Here is a 16,785-nt window from a genome sequence, read left to right as displayed (position 1 = left end):
AAATAAATGAATTTGAGAACTATTCATGAAATGTAGCCCCAAATCTTTTTTGTCCATATTAATAATTTGGTTGATATATAAAATGTTTTTAAAAACACGTACTGTTGTCAGTGTAGACGCCAATTCTGAGTTATTGAGTTAACTCAACAATCGATAGGTAACTCATTTCAGTGTAAATAGGCTAAAAATGTATTTGTATACTTTATTTCTTTTAAATGTTTTGTTCGAAGCTCCATTGAAACATTATTTATGATTTTATCCTAGATTGACATGTTTTTTACCTATTAATGCACATGTTTGTGTTTTATATATACATATATCCCGGTTCTGATGGCTTTTATTTGTACTCGTGAGCTGCATAATTTCGTTAAAATGGCAAAATTAATATTTTACATGGTAACTACACTCTAACTACACATTTGCTACAAACTACCTACATATCGTTAGAGAGCCTAGCGAGGAAAAACGGGTAACAAGAAAATACTGAAAAATACTAACAAAATTATCGAAATAACGCAAGGTGTGTAACCTAAACAGGGTAATCGAAACGAACTTAGCTCAAGGGTGCCTAAGGTGTGTTGAAGTGACTCCGGCTCCAATTAAACAGTTGGTAAACCTTGAAATATAACCGTAGATAAATTCGTCTTGTATAACGATTCTTTCCTCTTTATTTAAAAAACAATGAAACCATATCTTTAACCTGAACTGCATTAAAATGAACTGCGTTCTTAATTTTCTTGGGGTGATCAACAATGGGCTAATCGTTCTCTGTTCCTGATCTGAAATCATATGTGTCCTGTCCTGACACCTATTCTTATTAACATAAACTGTTCAATTTCGTTAAGTTAATATATCTTAGAGATGAGTTTTTCAAAAGGTTGTCAAGTAACTACCAAGTACTTTTCGATACTTGCTGTGACAGTGCTGTAAAATGTAAGAAATTGAATGTGGCTGATTTGGCAGCACTGGTTACCGCACAAAATTCAAATTCAAAATCTTCGAGTGTTCCCTTAAACCTTGTATGTTGCTTGCATATAGAAATGTTATAATACAGCTGATGGATTAAAAAAAAGAATCACTGTGAAGTTCGTGTGCTGCATGAGCACTCCCTTCTGATGAACTACAATGCCCAAGTACGTCATACCTACCGCAGTTTCTGCTGCAAGTTAATACTTGATCATACAACGACAGCGGTAACGGCACCTTACATAACAGAGTGGGTAAAGGCGTTGAGCCAATACCCAGCAGACAGCCATGCCATCAATGTGTGCTTCATTCAGCCTGGCCCCGGACCAACGTGTGCCGGGCTTCATCTGCGATAAGGGAGTCGAGTCCCGAACTGCACCTACCTGGGCGAGCAGCATGCACTGGGAGAAACCTCCATGATGCCTTGTGCATGGAATAACTGGTTTGATGCTGTTTCTGGCAGTGCACCAGCGATCTGCTTATCAATAATTTGTTTTTCTCCTTTTGCTGCATTTAGGCAGAGATTCTCTGGCGATAGCAGCTCAAGTGTCACACGCCCACATTTTTGGAGCAGTCGATCCTCGCTTGGACCGCGGACTGCGGACCGATCTGCTGGGCAATCGGCTCCAACTGCGGCTATTTGCACATACGCCACGCCACGCCAATAAACTTGTACCCACCACCGAGGCACGCTTTGATCCTCATTCTCTCAGTCCTCATCTTCAGGCTCATCCTCTGTTTTTGTTTTTGGTCTTTGGTCTCGAAGGCGGTCGGCACACGCTTGCGTTTTGGTTTCTCCCCTCCGCTGCTTTTGGCCTTTTCGTTCGTTTGGTCTGGCCGGCTTGGCCTGTCTTGGCCTGGCCTGGCCTGTTGCCTGGCTTGGCCCCTCTGCGCATAAATCCACGCGGAGCCACGACTCCGAGGCCGAGGCCGAAGCCGAAGCGAGCGCCGGCGGCAATTATCGCGATGTGATAAACAAATATTTTGCATCTAAGGTAAGAAGCAAGAGGCTTTCCCGGCATTCTGGCGCTTAATTATGAACTCTGTTTGCACTGTGGATGGGGATGGGGATGGGGCTGGCTGCCATTGGGCCTCTACGCGTGGCCTTACTCGTACTCGACTCTCGTCTTCTGGGAGGTTTGTCTTTTGGGCTTGGCTGGGCCGCTGCCAGCAGTTGTTGCAATATGCAATTTAGAAGCTTATCTCCAGCGGGATACCAATCGCTTGGCCGTAACCCCCGCGAGAGTGGGTGGAGAGTGAGATGGGAATTAAATATGGCTCTATTTTGCAGATCCCCAGTGTGCAGAGGGGCTTTTGGGTTCGTATTCGTAATTTGGGTTGAGAAAGCAAATGGGGGAATGGTGGCCCCAAATCTAAGCTAAGCTAAAACTAAATGAGATACTAATTTTGATAGAAATATCAAAATCTCTGCCATTTGGACCCCCTGGTTGGGCCATATCCATATAACACCCTTCCCCAGAGGTTCCGCACATTAAAATATTTGCATACGCTTCTATGTATGTATGGGTGAGTGCACATGCACATGTATGTATGTGTGTATGTACACACACACACACATACGCGGAGCGACATTGGGGTCTCCACCAATTGAAACAAACCAAATGCAAAGTCGACTCTCCCACAACAAATGGAACGGGAAACAGGTTTTCCACCTCGGAAAGTGAGACTCAGACCAGGCCAGGCCAAAGCCAAGACTCTGACTCTGGCTGGAGAGGAGCTCTGCTCTGCTCCAAGTCAAAGGTAAGAGCCAAAGCCAGAGCCAGAGCCAGAGAGAGAGAGAGAGAAACGAACGAATATTAAATAAAGTTTGTTTCATTCGATTCAAAAGAACTTGCCGCTCTGTCTCTTGCTCTGTGATATCGACTTTGCCTGGCCACTGCCACTGCCACTTGCCTCTGACTCCGACCACTGACTACCGACTCCCGACGTTGTCTCTGCCTCGTTCCGCTTTGCTGAGCAGCTGCCACTCTCTGGCCGCTCTGGCTCTGGGCCAAGACTGCGCGAAAGGTTTTGCTCGTGCGCTTTTTAGCTTTTCGCTTTTTGGCCTTATGCATCGATACCGACACAGGCACAGGCAGAGGCAGAGACAGAGGTACCGACCCGACATCCACATTCACATCCACATCCACATCGACATCGCAGCGGGTTCACCTCTGAGAGAGCGTCGGGCAGTGGCAGAGTTTAGTTGGTTTGCGGTTCGTCATCAGCGTGGTTCATCAGTGAGGTGGCTCTAGCTTTAACTCTGTCTCAAGCTCCGTTCCCATTGACATCGGCATCGCAATCGCCATCTCGGTCCACGTCTCCGTCTCCGGTTATAATCATAAATATATCTACATACAGACTGGCCTGGCCCCCAGCCGCCTCTATACCAGAGATCTCGGTGCGAGTATATGGGCCCAGTTTTGTTGTGTTGCTGTGCATTTTCCCAAGAGTGCGATTGTATCTGTGCGTTTTCGGTTTGTGTAATGTTGAAGCCCTTGATTTTAAGCAACAGATACGCTCATTAGTCGCGTCCCCTCTCAGAGGCTTGCGATCTGAAACGCGTTAGCCAGGCCTGTGCCAAATCTCGGCTATGACCGCCGCGTGAGCCCCAAAAGTACCGAAAGTGTACCGATCCGCGAGTGCCCAGTGTGCGAAAATGTCCAAGCCATTAGCCATTGCGAAATCCTAGACCGTATGTGGGTTAGGGTCTAAGCCAGAAACACAACCAAATCCGCCAGCGAAAAGACACAGAATTCACACAGACAGACGGACAGACAGTTGGACAGACAGACCCTGGGACTGCCATCAGTGGCGACAACAACGTATGAGTAGATTTATGGTTGGAACTGTAACTGGGCAAAATGCTTGGCCCAGCAACTGCCATCGTGCCACCAGCCAATGTACAACCCACCGACGACTAAGGGAAAAAAAAACTAACGGAATAATGCAACATTAAGCAAAATGCTGCTGGCCCTGCAACAGCAAAGACCCCTACAACACCAACACTTGCAGCAAGAGCAAGAGAAACATCAACCTGCCACCGCCTGCAACTGCGCCACCGCCATCGCCATCGCCGACATCGTTGTCGCTACCATCAAAATCACCCACACCAACAACAATTCCAACAGCACCAACAACAACAAAAATAGTAACAAAAACAACGATTCCAACGTTTTCTACAACAACACGAAGATTTTCTTCAACAACATAGACTCCCACAACAACAACAACAGCTCCAACAACAAAAACGACAGCAACATCAGCACCAGCAACAACAACAACAACACCAACAGCTTTTACAACAATTGCAATAACAAGAACAACAACAACAACAGCAGAAACTTTTACAACAACATCTCACCATCACCGTTACCACGAGCGCCGTAGTCGCAAACGTCACCGTCACCGCCGCCGTCGCCGTTGCTGTTGCCGTATAAAAATGGAACCCTCATATGATCACGAACATCCACATCATCTGCTAACAAATTACAAGTAATATTTACATTTTTCCCATGCTAAAGTTTTTTTCTCGCTGTTTAATTATATCCAACCGAAGCGAAGATACATATCTTCAAGATAATAACCATAATGAAAAATGGAAAGAGTGCGCCTGTGGTGGTGAGGAAATTCTCTAGCTCTACGATAGTAGTATGGTATGCCTCTCTCTCTCGGAGATCAGCCATATACATATACATATACATATGTACATAGCCCATGACTGGGGACTTTTTCAAGACTTGGTCTTACACACACACACAGATACAAAGGCACAGAAAGCGGGCACGACAACCAGAGGCCGACGGGGATTTCATATGCTCAGAGGTACATGGTATATAGTGGCTGTATATAGGGCCTGAGAAGTTGCTTAGATTTTCCTTAGCGGGGCACCAGCACTTGCACTTGTGTCTGTATCCGCTTCTCGCTCCACTGTACGGGCTGTTCTACCCTCAACTCCCCTGCTCATCACTCCGCCACGAATATGTAAATGGATGGACGAGAATAACTTAAGAACGTCTTCGGACTGGGCTCAAAATTGGTCAAGTGGAAAGTAAACCAAGAGACCGACCGGGGCTATGTCCGAACGCGGGTGGAAGTGGCCCGGAGAGCGCCCTGGGAAAAAGTGGGTATGCAGAGGGCAAGTCCGAAAGAAGTTTTAATTTTTGTATATTTCGGGGCAGAGGTCATGCGGCTTTGACCATTAAAAAGATTTAGCTCCGATCTACACAGCTTGATAGCTACGCATGAGATTTTAATAGTTGTATGTATCTATGTGTACATATGTATACCTCGTACATATAGGATTTATATGCATATATCTGGCTGACTGATTCCGCGGTTTCCGACGGGAAACTCTCGGCTACAAATTGGCTGAAATTATGAATAGAAATGAAGCCATGAAATGAAATTAAGTACAGATGAAAACGATTTGATAAATCCCCCACCCACACCTAATTCGAAAGACATTTGGGAAACATCTAAGCGATGCGATGGGTGCCCAAGTGATCTTGGGCGAAAGCTTGTCGCATATTTCGTCACATTGTTGGAATCTTCCGTTTGGGATTGGCCACAAATCAATTCGGTTTCATGCGAAGCGGTGCCATTCAATTTGATCTCCAATGGCAGGCAGTCACATAAATCAAGCCAAGGCATCGCCAATCTACCCAAACTCTGCTAACTCCAGACTCAATCTAAATAGTTTTCCACATACAAATAAAATAAAATCCAATGAGCCATAAACAACCAGCTGTATATGCGGATTTCCCATCAAGTTTGGCAATTAATTAAGTTTTCATTGGGTCTCGGGTCTCGGGCCTTGGGCCTTGGCTGTGCTCAGAAAATCTCGAACTTTACCAAATTCGATCTCATCTGTGCCTATTAGTTCCCAATTAAAATCCAACATCCTATTAGTTTCCAATTGCCATACAGATACCTGGATAGTAAATATGGAAATTGAGTGACGTCTTAGTTGAGATACTCGCAGAAAATTCTTGGCTCTTTTCTGGATTCCCCCATTCGAGACAGGAACTAAAACTAATCACTGACGTAAAGGCCATTCCAATAGGGTTTTCCTGGAATCTTTCCGCTCACTTTTCGTGCCTGTAAATCAACTATCGACATGTAAATTGGCTAATTAAAAGGGAGCTTCGGAAAGTATGATGTTTACAGACTTGAGCAAATAAAATCTTCAAGTAAGTCCCAATCAATGGACATTCAACAGAATTAAGAGTCTATATATCTATAGCATCTATAAAGATGCTTTTAAGCGGATCCTTCAAGAGACCCTCTACCACCTGGCATCGAAGTGTGGTTTGGGTGTAGAAGTGAATGTGATTCACCACCAGACAAAACTTATACCATTCAGAGGGTATCTGTAATAGTTTTCAGCCAACTAATTAAGCATAAACTCTTCAATTAGATATCTGAAGGCACTTAAAGTATGCCAAATCCGGTGTGGGACTTGCCACATTGCGAAACCCTTTTGCTACACGACTCACAGGTCTGTTCGCCACTAATTTTTCGGACTGCTTAAGTACAGATCCTCCATATGCAATTACTCCACTTATTCGTATATGCATGAACATGTGGAGTACACCTCCATTTCCAAGCCATCCATATAATTTAGGACCGCTCAACCTGCGAGGGTGTAGTCAGTCTCATCCAAGTAGTATCTGTGTATATGCGGTATCTGTGTGGAGTCTCTCTCCCACGTGTGTGTGTGTTTGTGTGTGTGTGCGTGCTAAAATCCATTAAGTTTTTGTATCTTTTTTATGCTCTTAAAATCGCTTGTGTGAGAACTGGGTCTTCGCCGTTTCTTTAGCGGAGAGCGACGATGCAGAGGAGGCGGCATGGATCGGTCGGGTCGGGCGACGACAGCGGCAATAAACCTCATTAGCCGAACGAATACGAATCCGAAGAGTGATGATGATGATGATGATCGCTTGCTTCATTAGTTTAATTATGTGGCATGGGGCCCGGCCCTTTCGTATGCATGTGTATCCCCCTCCCATATGCTGCACACATTTGTACATACATAAGTATCTATGTGCCTCCATTTTCACGGTGCGTACAGATCCCATTCGTTCGATTCGGGCAGTACAGGTAGCGTGGCGCGTACCTTCGCGCTGGTTCACGTTCATTAAAGCTAAGATGGCGGCTCTTCGGGCCCGGATGCTGCGGCTGTTTATGCTTATTGGTTGGTCAGCAGCATCTACATACAGATGCCCGCACACACAGGCAGACACGCGCGACTATGCTATACCATATATGCATATGTATGTATGCGTAAATGGCCGATCGCCCGACAACTCATCGCTGCGGCCAGGGACGGGGACAGGCACTGGGCCTGCGACTGCGTCGTTAAGTTATTCAAGTACATCACACCTGGGCCCCAGCCGCAGCAGCAGCCGCAGCTTCAACTGGAACTGGAACTGGCTGAAACCAGACTGGTTTCTGGCCTCTTCTGTAAGCCACTGAAATCTGTTGGCTGTTTGGTGTTGGGCTTGGGAACAAATGTATTCGGTCCGGGGCGCCTGCTGTATCTGCAGCAGGCAGCCAATAGACTGCAAATGGAGCAAATGGAGAGCCAAGCCGAGGCAGATGCCTCTTGTGCAGGCCCGCTGGCCACACCCACCTTCGACTCGACTCCGAGTCTGCCTCTGAATGTGGCCGAAAACCAAAATGGCTTTTATTACCTTGTCGTACCGCTTGCAACGCGGCCAATGCGATCGCTGGCGAGGCGCCAAATGATTTGCCAAACTTACCATAGATCCAGGATATGGGCTGCCAAGGGGATAAGCTAACCGCAGCAGATAGAAAAGGCTGGATACAACATAGATAGGTTGTACTCTGGTTGCTGATAATTGTAGTTGGATTGGTTCTATATACTCGTAGCACATTCTGTAGCTGGATTTATGCAAATATTTAATGAATAACTAGAATAAGAGGGAACACCTGCTTCGAGTGTGGTTTGTCTCTCTAATGAAATGGAAAGACAACTCTCTACATCAAGTGATCTCATGATAGTTCCACTGGAAGGAGCTCAGTGCATGTACCATGTAAATCTATTGCTAGAATAATATATTATTCTCCTCCTGCCCTTGCCCTTGCCCTATCCAAAAGCCCGAGACAAATCTGTCCAATTGTTGTCAAGACTCCTGCTGAATACTCCCCATTCCGCATTCCCTCGGGTCGCAGGATCAGGAAAAAGGTACTGACAGCTCTTCCCTCGCACTCCGACATGACCATGGCACTGTCTTAATTACTGTCCCATTTGCTGCAAGTCCTGGCATGTCAATCCCAGAATGGTTTTCTAAAATTAGCCTCGAATATGGAAAATATATATTAAGTAAGTAAAATGCTGCCCCTCTTTCTTACTGACAATTGTCTTGCAGGCATGCTCTGGTATTTGTATCTGTGGCGGAGCACATGGGCAGGAGCATAGGGGGCATCTGGAAAGGAAAGGCTGTCTTGAGCAGCGCGGCAGAGCGTCACATGAATCACAATATGCTAAAGCGCCTGACACTCTCCAGATCAATGCGGCTTCGGCTTCGGCTGCGACTGGGGCTCCTCCAGTATGGCTCCTGAATGGAGTGCAGCTCCGAGGCTTGTTAAAGGGAGGAGTTGCCTACTTTTGTGGCTGCCCCTTGTTCCGCTCCCCAGCTCAGACTTCGGTGGCAGCCACCAGAGAAGTCGCTCTTGTCGTAAACAAAACGTTCCAAAGTCCCCAACTTGGCGGTGGACATCGAGTACTTGGACAACGGACAGGGGGATTGTGGATAGGGGACAGTGGACAGGGGACACTGGACAACGGACAACGGACAACGGACAGCAGTCGCGGGGTACTGTGGCAAGTAGAAGGGGCAGCAACAGACAGTGCCCGGACAGAGCGGCTGGCCGCAATGTGGAATATGTGGCATTTTGCAAAGATGTTGACATTTTGCGCGCATAAAAATGCCAACTTACCGGCCACTGTATGTGTCCTATTTTAAAATCAGGGCCATGGCTAAGCAGTCCTCCAGCAGAGCAGGCTTGTGGCATGGGGCATGGGGCATGGGGCATGGGGGAGAGCAGCAGTGGCTTAAGCTGAAGCTGAAGCTGCGGCTTAGCCGCATCTGCAGGAGCTTGCTGCTTCGTGGATCGTGAGCGCGCTTAGGATAAAGCCAGACTCAAACTCAAACTCAGAAACAGAACAGAACCGAAACGAAACGAAGCCGACCAGACACAGTCGACAGTTTTGGACAGGTTGGACAGCGGGCCGACAGTCGGACAGTCGGAAAGTCGGATGGACGGACGGACGGACGGACAGACGGCGGAGCCCGGACGGTATAATTTTGTGTGCCTGCGCCCCTTTGGAACGGCGGATCGTCGGTTCGGCGTATCGGCGGCGGCGAAGTATTTAGCGGCCACAGCCGCGGCAGCCGCAACCGAATATCAAAAACGTAACGACGTCACCGAAAACCCTCAATAAATTATCGAGACTTCATCCCGTGGCTGGACTTGGCTGGAGTGGAGTCGAGTCGGGTCTGGTATGGAAGGACAGAGGACAGGGAGGGTCGCAAGGGCATGGATTGGGTACAGACTTGGCTAACTAAAAATTTGCAACTTTGTCGGCATTGTCAACGGCTGCTGCGGCTGCTGTTCCTGTTTCTGCTGCTGCTGCTGCTGCTGTTGCATCGAAGAAAGTCCACGGAACTAGAGCGCCTAGTTGAGAGTCGAAAGCCAAGAGTCGAGGGCCCATAGCCATGGCTAACAATTAGGCCCAGAGGTTGTAGGTAGGCAAAAGAGGCAGCCAGGCTGGCTCTGGGCTGAATGCTCTGGCTCTCTGGATCCCTGTGGCATGGATGGGACTACTACCGCTTTGGGGCACACAATAGACCAAAAGTGTAGTGGGCAGCAATAAATTCAAACGGTAACAAATCGAGCAACGAAGGAAGAAAGGGAACGAACGCATACTGAAGCAGAAACAGATCCCAGAGGAGCGACCGGGAATCGGGAATCGGAATCGAGATCGGGAGCTTTGGCAATATTTAAACTTGTCTTCGGATCTGCTCTCCATGCTTCGCGCTCTGCCTGAATTCTTGGAAGGCGAATTACTTTGAAATGTGTCGATATGTCGCAAGTTTTAAAAGTTATGCATAAAGGTCCAAGAACCTGGTCCAGACCGAGGGCCACTGCTTCAGCCACAGCCACAGTCACAGCCGCAGTCACAGCCTCATTCTCAGTTTCAGCTTCTGCTCCAGCTCCAGCTCCATCTCCATCTCCAGGCCCATGAGCTGCAGCTTCTTTGCTTACTCCGACTCGACGGTGGCTTGTCCGAGTCGGGGCGGCCTCCTTTGATAATACAATAGCTGCACGCGCCCAATTTACATTTATGTCCGCTGACATTAAGGAGCGCACCGCAGCACCGCAGCACCGCAACAAGGGATCCATGCCGATCCAGGGCTCTGCCCCTGCCCTTGCCCCTATCGAGCTCGAGTCCCAGTTCCAGTTCTGTGTGTGTCTCTCTGGTGTCTGATAAATGCAAAGTTCCTCAGAGCATCCTCCTCCCCGCCCCTCAGGCCTGTGCGTGCCAGCCAACGCGAAAATTGTCATCGTATTTAGCAGCCGTTTTAAATATCATTATAGGGAACATTGCGACGGCCCTGTTAGCCGGCGGGTACGTAATTTCCTGCAGTAGCCCCTGGGGACAGGGATTAACAATGATCATGAATGCGATACACAGAGTGCGGACGCGTCTTGTTAGAAGGGATAACGATAACTCCATCATAGTCGTAGTCCGCATTGGCTGCGCTCTGTGATTGGTCGAAGCACTTACCAGAGGATTGGGTGGGCTCTGAATTAGTTTCAAGGCGTTAGTTCTTCATTGTTGCTCGTAATAATAATCAGTCAGAAGAAAGCTCACTTATGACTGGATGGATTTAGGATGGAGTGCAGTTTTCGTACAGTAATAGATGAGTTCCTCAGCTAGGGTTAGAGCCCCTGCTAGGCGTAGTTTGGTTCGGTACTCGACAGATCTATACTCTTCAATTGAACGATTCCTCCCACCAATCTACCAACCAAATGCTTTTTTACACAACTCTTTTGCAGCTCGAAAAAGTATCCACACATTTCGCGTACGCCGGAGTACAGCCACTCGACGGGCAGCGACTATCCGGAGCATGGAGGCTACTTGACGACGGATGGCCGCCTGATGCACGATGGGGCTGGCGAGTCGGGCCTCTACCATGTGCGCCAGGGCAGTGAACACTCCTCGCCCAGCCTCCACTCGCCAGCCATACAGAGCTCCGGCTACGAGAACGAGCACTCGCTGAACGAGGCGGTGCTCTCGGTGCACAGCCACTCGCCGATGCCCATGGTGTCGAGTGCGTATGTGGGCGGTGGGGGAGGCAGTGCGTCCGGGTCGCTGATCAGCAGCAACATACCGCTGCTGGGTGGCGGCGGCTGCTCCTCGGTGCTGAACAAGTTTCTGTCACATCCGCATCCCGGTATGGTGAGTGGGGGCTCCATGGAGGAGTGCGCCTCCCATTCGCCCATCGAGCCCGCGTCCATGTGGAGCTACGACTACAAGGGCGACCTGTGTGCCCCCAATTGTGGCTACCTGGAGAGGCACAAGCCCATGGCCGCCGACCTGAAGTACAGGCCGGGCGCAACCCAGTCAAAAAGTGCCAAAGAGTCGCGCATCCGCCGGCCAATGAACGCGTTCATGGTGTGGGCCAAGATCGAGCGCAAGAAGCTGGCCGACGAGAATCCCGACCTGCATAACGCGGACCTCAGCAAGATGTTGGGTAAGTGTCCAATCAATCGATCCAACCCTGACTCCCATGGCTTAAGTTCGTCCCAAAATGCTAGCTGTGAGCGATCTGTAATCTCTTCTCCTCCTCCTCCTCCTTCTTCACCCTTGTTTTAGGCAAGAAATGGCGATCGTTGACGCCGCAGGACCGCAGGCCGTACGTGGAGGAGGCCGAGCGACTGCGCGTGATCCACATGACGGAGCATCCAAACTACAAGTACAGGCCGAGACGCCGCAAGCAGTCGAAGCTGCGCTCCATGCAGCCGGGAGGCAAGGATCAGGCAGAGAACACACCTGCTGCCGGTACAGGAGCGGGCAAGGCAACACCGAAGCTGTCCACGCCGCCGCTGTCAACGGCCACCGCCTCCTCCAGCTACACCACGCCCACCGACGAGAGCAGGTGCTCCTCCACGCCCCAGAATCCCAACCAGAACCAGAACCAGTACGAGCAGCCCCTGAAGCCCACGTATTCGCCAAGCTCCGTGGACTGCTACAGCAATGCGGACAGCACTGAGCAGATCGAGTCGCTGGCCGCCAATTGCCCACCCGCACTGCTGTCAGAGTCATCGCCCACGGGCGGCGGTGGCAGCTACGATAGCTCCCTGCTGCTCAAGAAGCTAACGAAGCCGCCGACCAGTCGAGCGGCCAAGGCGCGCCAGGATAAGCTCTCCAAGGCGGAGGACAAAAGCAAGGCGCAGGCACAGGCACAGGCGCAGCAGGGACTGTACGCCGCCTCCTATCCGCTGGCACCCACATCGGTGGCGGTGGTGGCCGCCCGAGGCATGTACGTGACGTGCAACAATCGCGGCCTGCTCGACCACGGGCACTCCGTGAAGGGAACCTTCTATCCGCCAGTGTCCGCCTCAGAGGACGAGGGCGGTTCGATGCGCGGCAGCGTTGCGAGTGTGCTGCAGCAGCACTGCAACTTGGCGACATCCACAGCCACGTCCTCCGCCTCCTCCGCACCCGTCTCCGCCAGCGAGATGAGCGGCTACACGGTGTCCATGTCGGACAACTGCAGCAACCTGCTGGGCGCCAACGAATATCTTTCCAATCACCATCCCCATTCGAATCACAGCGCCAATGCCTACGGCATGCAGTACGAGGACTTTCTCCGCTACCAGAGCAACGACCTGGACTACAGCTCCGCGGAGCAGCACAAGGACAACGCCTCGGACGGATCCGCATCGCAGAAGTGCCTCAAGTACCCGGACACGAATCAGAACTACGACGACTACGAGACGGAGGCCTACAACAATGCCATGCTGCTGTCGGCCCCGGGTTCCGGCGGAGCGAGCTATTACACCCAGCTGCCGTACGCACCCACCGGCCTGGCCGCCTTCCCGCTGCAGCTGGCGGTGCCCTTCCAGCAGACAGCGCCCGGTCCCTATGGAGCACAGCCCATGCAAAGCAGCTACCTCCACTACGGCAATTATGGGGGCTATGAGGGCATGACGCAGACCCAGACCCAGACGCAGGCGCAAACACATCCCCAGCAGCAGGCCACGCACCAGACACCGCCGGCGCCTTCTGTATCGGCGCCTCCTGCCCAGACAGTGACCTCGAATCCGGCAGCCATGCAACAGCATCCCCATCACCATCACTTTGGCCCCGCACCGGGGGGCATGGTGGGCGTGGGTGTGGGTGTGGGTGTTGGCGTGGGAGTCGGGGAGATGCTCTTCGAGCAGCAGCAGCGTAAGGACGACGAGATTAGCAACATCCTGGCTGGAGTGCGCAAAACCTGTTACAGCAACTGATGGAGATTGGCATCGGCAAGGGCATCGCGGAGATATGTATGTAATTTTTGGTAACTAGAGATTAGTGAGTGGTTTAGGTTGTCCCGCCCCCCCTTTTGAATCCCCCTCCCCCTCCCATATAGATTATGATCCAATCCACATAAATTGTACAATTTTTAGAAGTTTTATAAAGCAGAAGATGAATAAAGTACAGTCGAAGTAATCGAATCGAAACGAAACGAAACGAATCGCATATCGATGTGAATGTGATGGGGTGGAACGCATCTTTGGGTCCACATCTACGTGTGGAATGTGGCTGGACCATATGACAGCCACCCGATATATACTGCGAACTGGAGTCTGCGCATTGGGCGCCAGCCATCATCATTCGATTGGAGTGTAAAATTTTCTTTTCTCATTCACTGGCCAAAACCATTTCTCACGTTACATAAAATTTTAAGCACACTTTAACACGGATTTCCGCACTAGTTTTCGGCCTTTTCAGTTGGATTTGGACGGCGACTGGATCGCCTGGATCGATTGAGGATTGAGATTGAGTGAGCAGGATGTGCAAGTATCTGAAAATTGCATGATAAACGTGCTCGATTCGCCAGGGCGCCAAGTAGTCGAAATCAATCATCCAAAATCTGAGACAAAATTCAGCTTTATTTCTAGATTGTGGTTTTCTGTAGTGTAATTCGTAGTCAAGCTATTCGTGAGCCATTGCGGAGGAGCTGGAACTCCAGGCCGCGCACATCGATTGCAGCACCATATCAAATCCATAGGCAAAATCGATAAGCCTCAGGTCGAACGCCTTTCGTGACACCAACGCGGCCGCCGCCATCTGTCTCCACCCACCATCCCACCACCACCACCACCATCTGTGCTCTGCTCTGCTCTGTGTAAGCTCGTAGCCCATCGCCAGCATCCACCATGTCATTCATAGCCAAATTGAAAGCCACACCATTGCCACCGCTGAAGAATATACTGAATGTGGCCGTGCAAACGGCCCGACAGCAAATTCCAGTGCGCAAGGAGTACGAACAGCCGCCCGGCAGCAGCCAACAGAGGCCCCAGCAGCCACACCAGAACTTGGGCAACGGCCAGGCCATGGACACGGGCATGGATGGCGGCGACCAGACCACGGAGATGAGCTCGAATCCGTTCCGGAACACAGGCAACTGGTCGAACGACCAGGGCGATGGCGAGGGCGAGGGCGACTACAAGAACGAGTACCAGAGCACAACCTTCAACGAGTACGATGGCAGATACCAGCAGACGGACGGCTTCAGGTGCGTAACCCTCAAATCAGTTTCCTTTCCCGCAGCCGTGCTCAAACCCAATCCCAATGCTCACTCCGATTGCTTTGCAGGCAGGGAAGCATCGCCTCAGAGGGCAGCTCGTTCGTCTGCGAGGGAGAAGGTGGCGGCGGCTGCAAGATCGATGAGTACCAGGCGGCATGGAACGTGACCAATGCCATCCAAGGCATGTTCATCGTATCGTTGCCCTTCGCCGTGCTGCATGGCGGTTACTGGGCCATCATTGCCATGGTGGGCATTGCACACATCTGCTGCTACACGGGAAAGGTGCTGGTGCAGTGCCTCTACGAGCCGGACCCCACCACCGGCCAGATGGTGCGAGTGCGCGACAGCTACGTGGCCATTGCCAAGGTATGTTTCGGGGCCAAGCTGGGTGCCAGGCTAGTCAGCATCGCCCAGCTGATTGAGCTCCTGATGACGTGCATCCTCTATGTGGTGGTCTGCGGTGACCTGCTGGCGGGCACCTATCCGACGGGCTCGTTCGACTCGCGATCGTGGATGCTGTTCGTGGGCATCTTCCTACTGCCAATGGGATTCCTCAAGTCCCTGAAGATGGTCTCGACCCTGTCCTTTTGGTGCACCATGTCCCACATTGTGATCAACGCGGTGATTCTCGGCTACTGCCTGCTGCAGATCGGCGACTGGGGCTGGTCCAAGGTCCGCTTCAGCATCGACATGGAGAACTTCCCCATCTCGCTGGGCGTGATCGTCTTCTCCTACACCTCCCAAATTTTCCTGCCCACGCTCGAGGGCAACATGACGGACCGTTCCAAGTTCAATTGGATGCTCGACTGGTCGCACATCGCAGCGGCCGTGTTCAAGGCCGGGTTTGGGTACATCTGCTTTCTGACCTTCCAGAACGACACGCAGCAGGTGATTACCAACAACTTGCACTCGCAGGGCTTCAAGGGTATGGTGAACTTCTTCCTGGTCATCAAGGCCATCCTCAGCTACCCCTTGCCCTACTACGCCGCCTGCGAGTTGCTCGAGCGGAACTTCTTCCGCGGTCCGCCGAAAACTAAGTTCCCAACCATCTGGAATCTCGACGGAGAGTTGAAGGTTTGGGGCCTGGGCTTCCGTGTGGCCATCATCGTGTCCACCATTCTGATGGCCATCTTCATTCCCCACTTCTCTATACTGATGGGCTTCATTGGTAGCTTTACGGGCACCATGCTCAGCTTCATCTGGCCCTGCTATTTCCACATCAAGATCAAGGGTCACCTGCTCGACCAGAAGGAATTGGCCAAAGACTACCTCATCATTGCCCTGGGCGTGCTCTTCGGCGTCATCGGCATCTACGACTCGGGAAATGCCATGATAAATGCATTCGAGATCGGTCTTCCGTTCTAAGTTCTCCATTTACCCCAAACCACCAATCGAATCAGATCTCGGGTTATTGGTCTCCCCCCTTTGGGCATGGCATGTCTTCCAGGTGCTACGGCATCATTTGGCTGTGCCCCAAGGTGTTCCAAAATCCTCGATCTGTTCATCAAAAACACTCGAAACGAAAACAAAACAATAATATTAGTCTATAAGAAACGAAACGAAACGAAATGAAATGAAACGCAAGTCTTCCAAACAAGCGAACAAATGTCTTCCAAACACGAATAATAATGATTTATCATGTACGATAAAGTTTAGAATAAGTGAATCATATATATATATATATATACATACATACGAAAAGAGAAAAATATTTATTGTATTAACGCGCATTATGAATTATAGAGAAATTGAACAAATTTAAACAAATAAACTGCATATTGTGTACACTGTACACCACTAAACAGATACGGATCTAAATGTATGTATGTTATAGATAGAAACAGAAGGAAACCATTGTGCAGATTTTTTTAACGTTTAAATATACAGTTACCTATACATACATACCTTAGTACTTAAAAAACGACACTAGCATCTTTTAAAACTCTCAAATAAAGACGTCATCTCTCCAGTTGATCCAAAACGAATA

At 50.1% G+C, this 16,785-nt stretch overlaps 2 protein-coding genes across 3 annotated transcripts; both read left to right on the top strand.

Annotated features, from left to right (window-relative positions):
* Window positions 1–4,248: 4,248 nt before the first annotated feature.
* Window positions 4,249–13,728, top strand: LOC111080695 (putative transcription factor SOX-15). Its single transcript, XM_022376470.2, has 3 exons — window positions 4,249–4,461; window positions 11,056–11,753; window positions 11,876–13,728. The coding sequence occupies exons 1-3, from the start codon at window positions 4,409–4,411 to the stop codon at window positions 13,513–13,515; spliced, it is 2,391 nt and encodes a 796-aa protein (XP_022232162.2). The 5' UTR covers window positions 4,249–4,408; the 3' UTR covers window positions 13,516–13,728.
* Window positions 13,729–13,864: 136 nt separating this feature from the next.
* Window positions 13,865–16,779, top strand: LOC111080696 (vesicular inhibitory amino acid transporter). 2 transcript variants are annotated; one of them, XM_041591837.1, is made up of 3 exons: window positions 13,865–14,051; window positions 14,512–14,786; window positions 14,867–16,779. In XM_041591837.1, the coding sequence occupies exons 2-3, from the start codon at window positions 14,605–14,607 to the stop codon at window positions 16,161–16,163; spliced, it is 1,479 nt and encodes a 492-aa protein (XP_041447771.1). In that variant the 5' UTR covers window positions 13,865–14,051; window positions 14,512–14,604; the 3' UTR covers window positions 16,164–16,779. The 2 variants fall into 2 exon arrangements, with proteins under 2 accessions (XP_041447771.1, XP_022232163.2); XM_022376471.2 differs by having other exon boundaries at window positions 13,865–14,786.
* Window positions 16,780–16,785: the final 6 nt, after the last annotated feature.

The sequence above is a fragment of the Drosophila obscura genome, unplaced genomic scaffold (genome assembly GCF_018151105.1).
Source record: "Drosophila obscura isolate BZ-5 IFL unplaced genomic scaffold, ASM1815110v1 contig_151, whole genome shotgun sequence".
Taxonomy (NCBI): domain Eukaryota; kingdom Metazoa; phylum Arthropoda; class Insecta; order Diptera; family Drosophilidae; genus Drosophila; species Drosophila obscura.
This window is presented reverse-complemented; position numbering and strand designations above follow the sequence as displayed.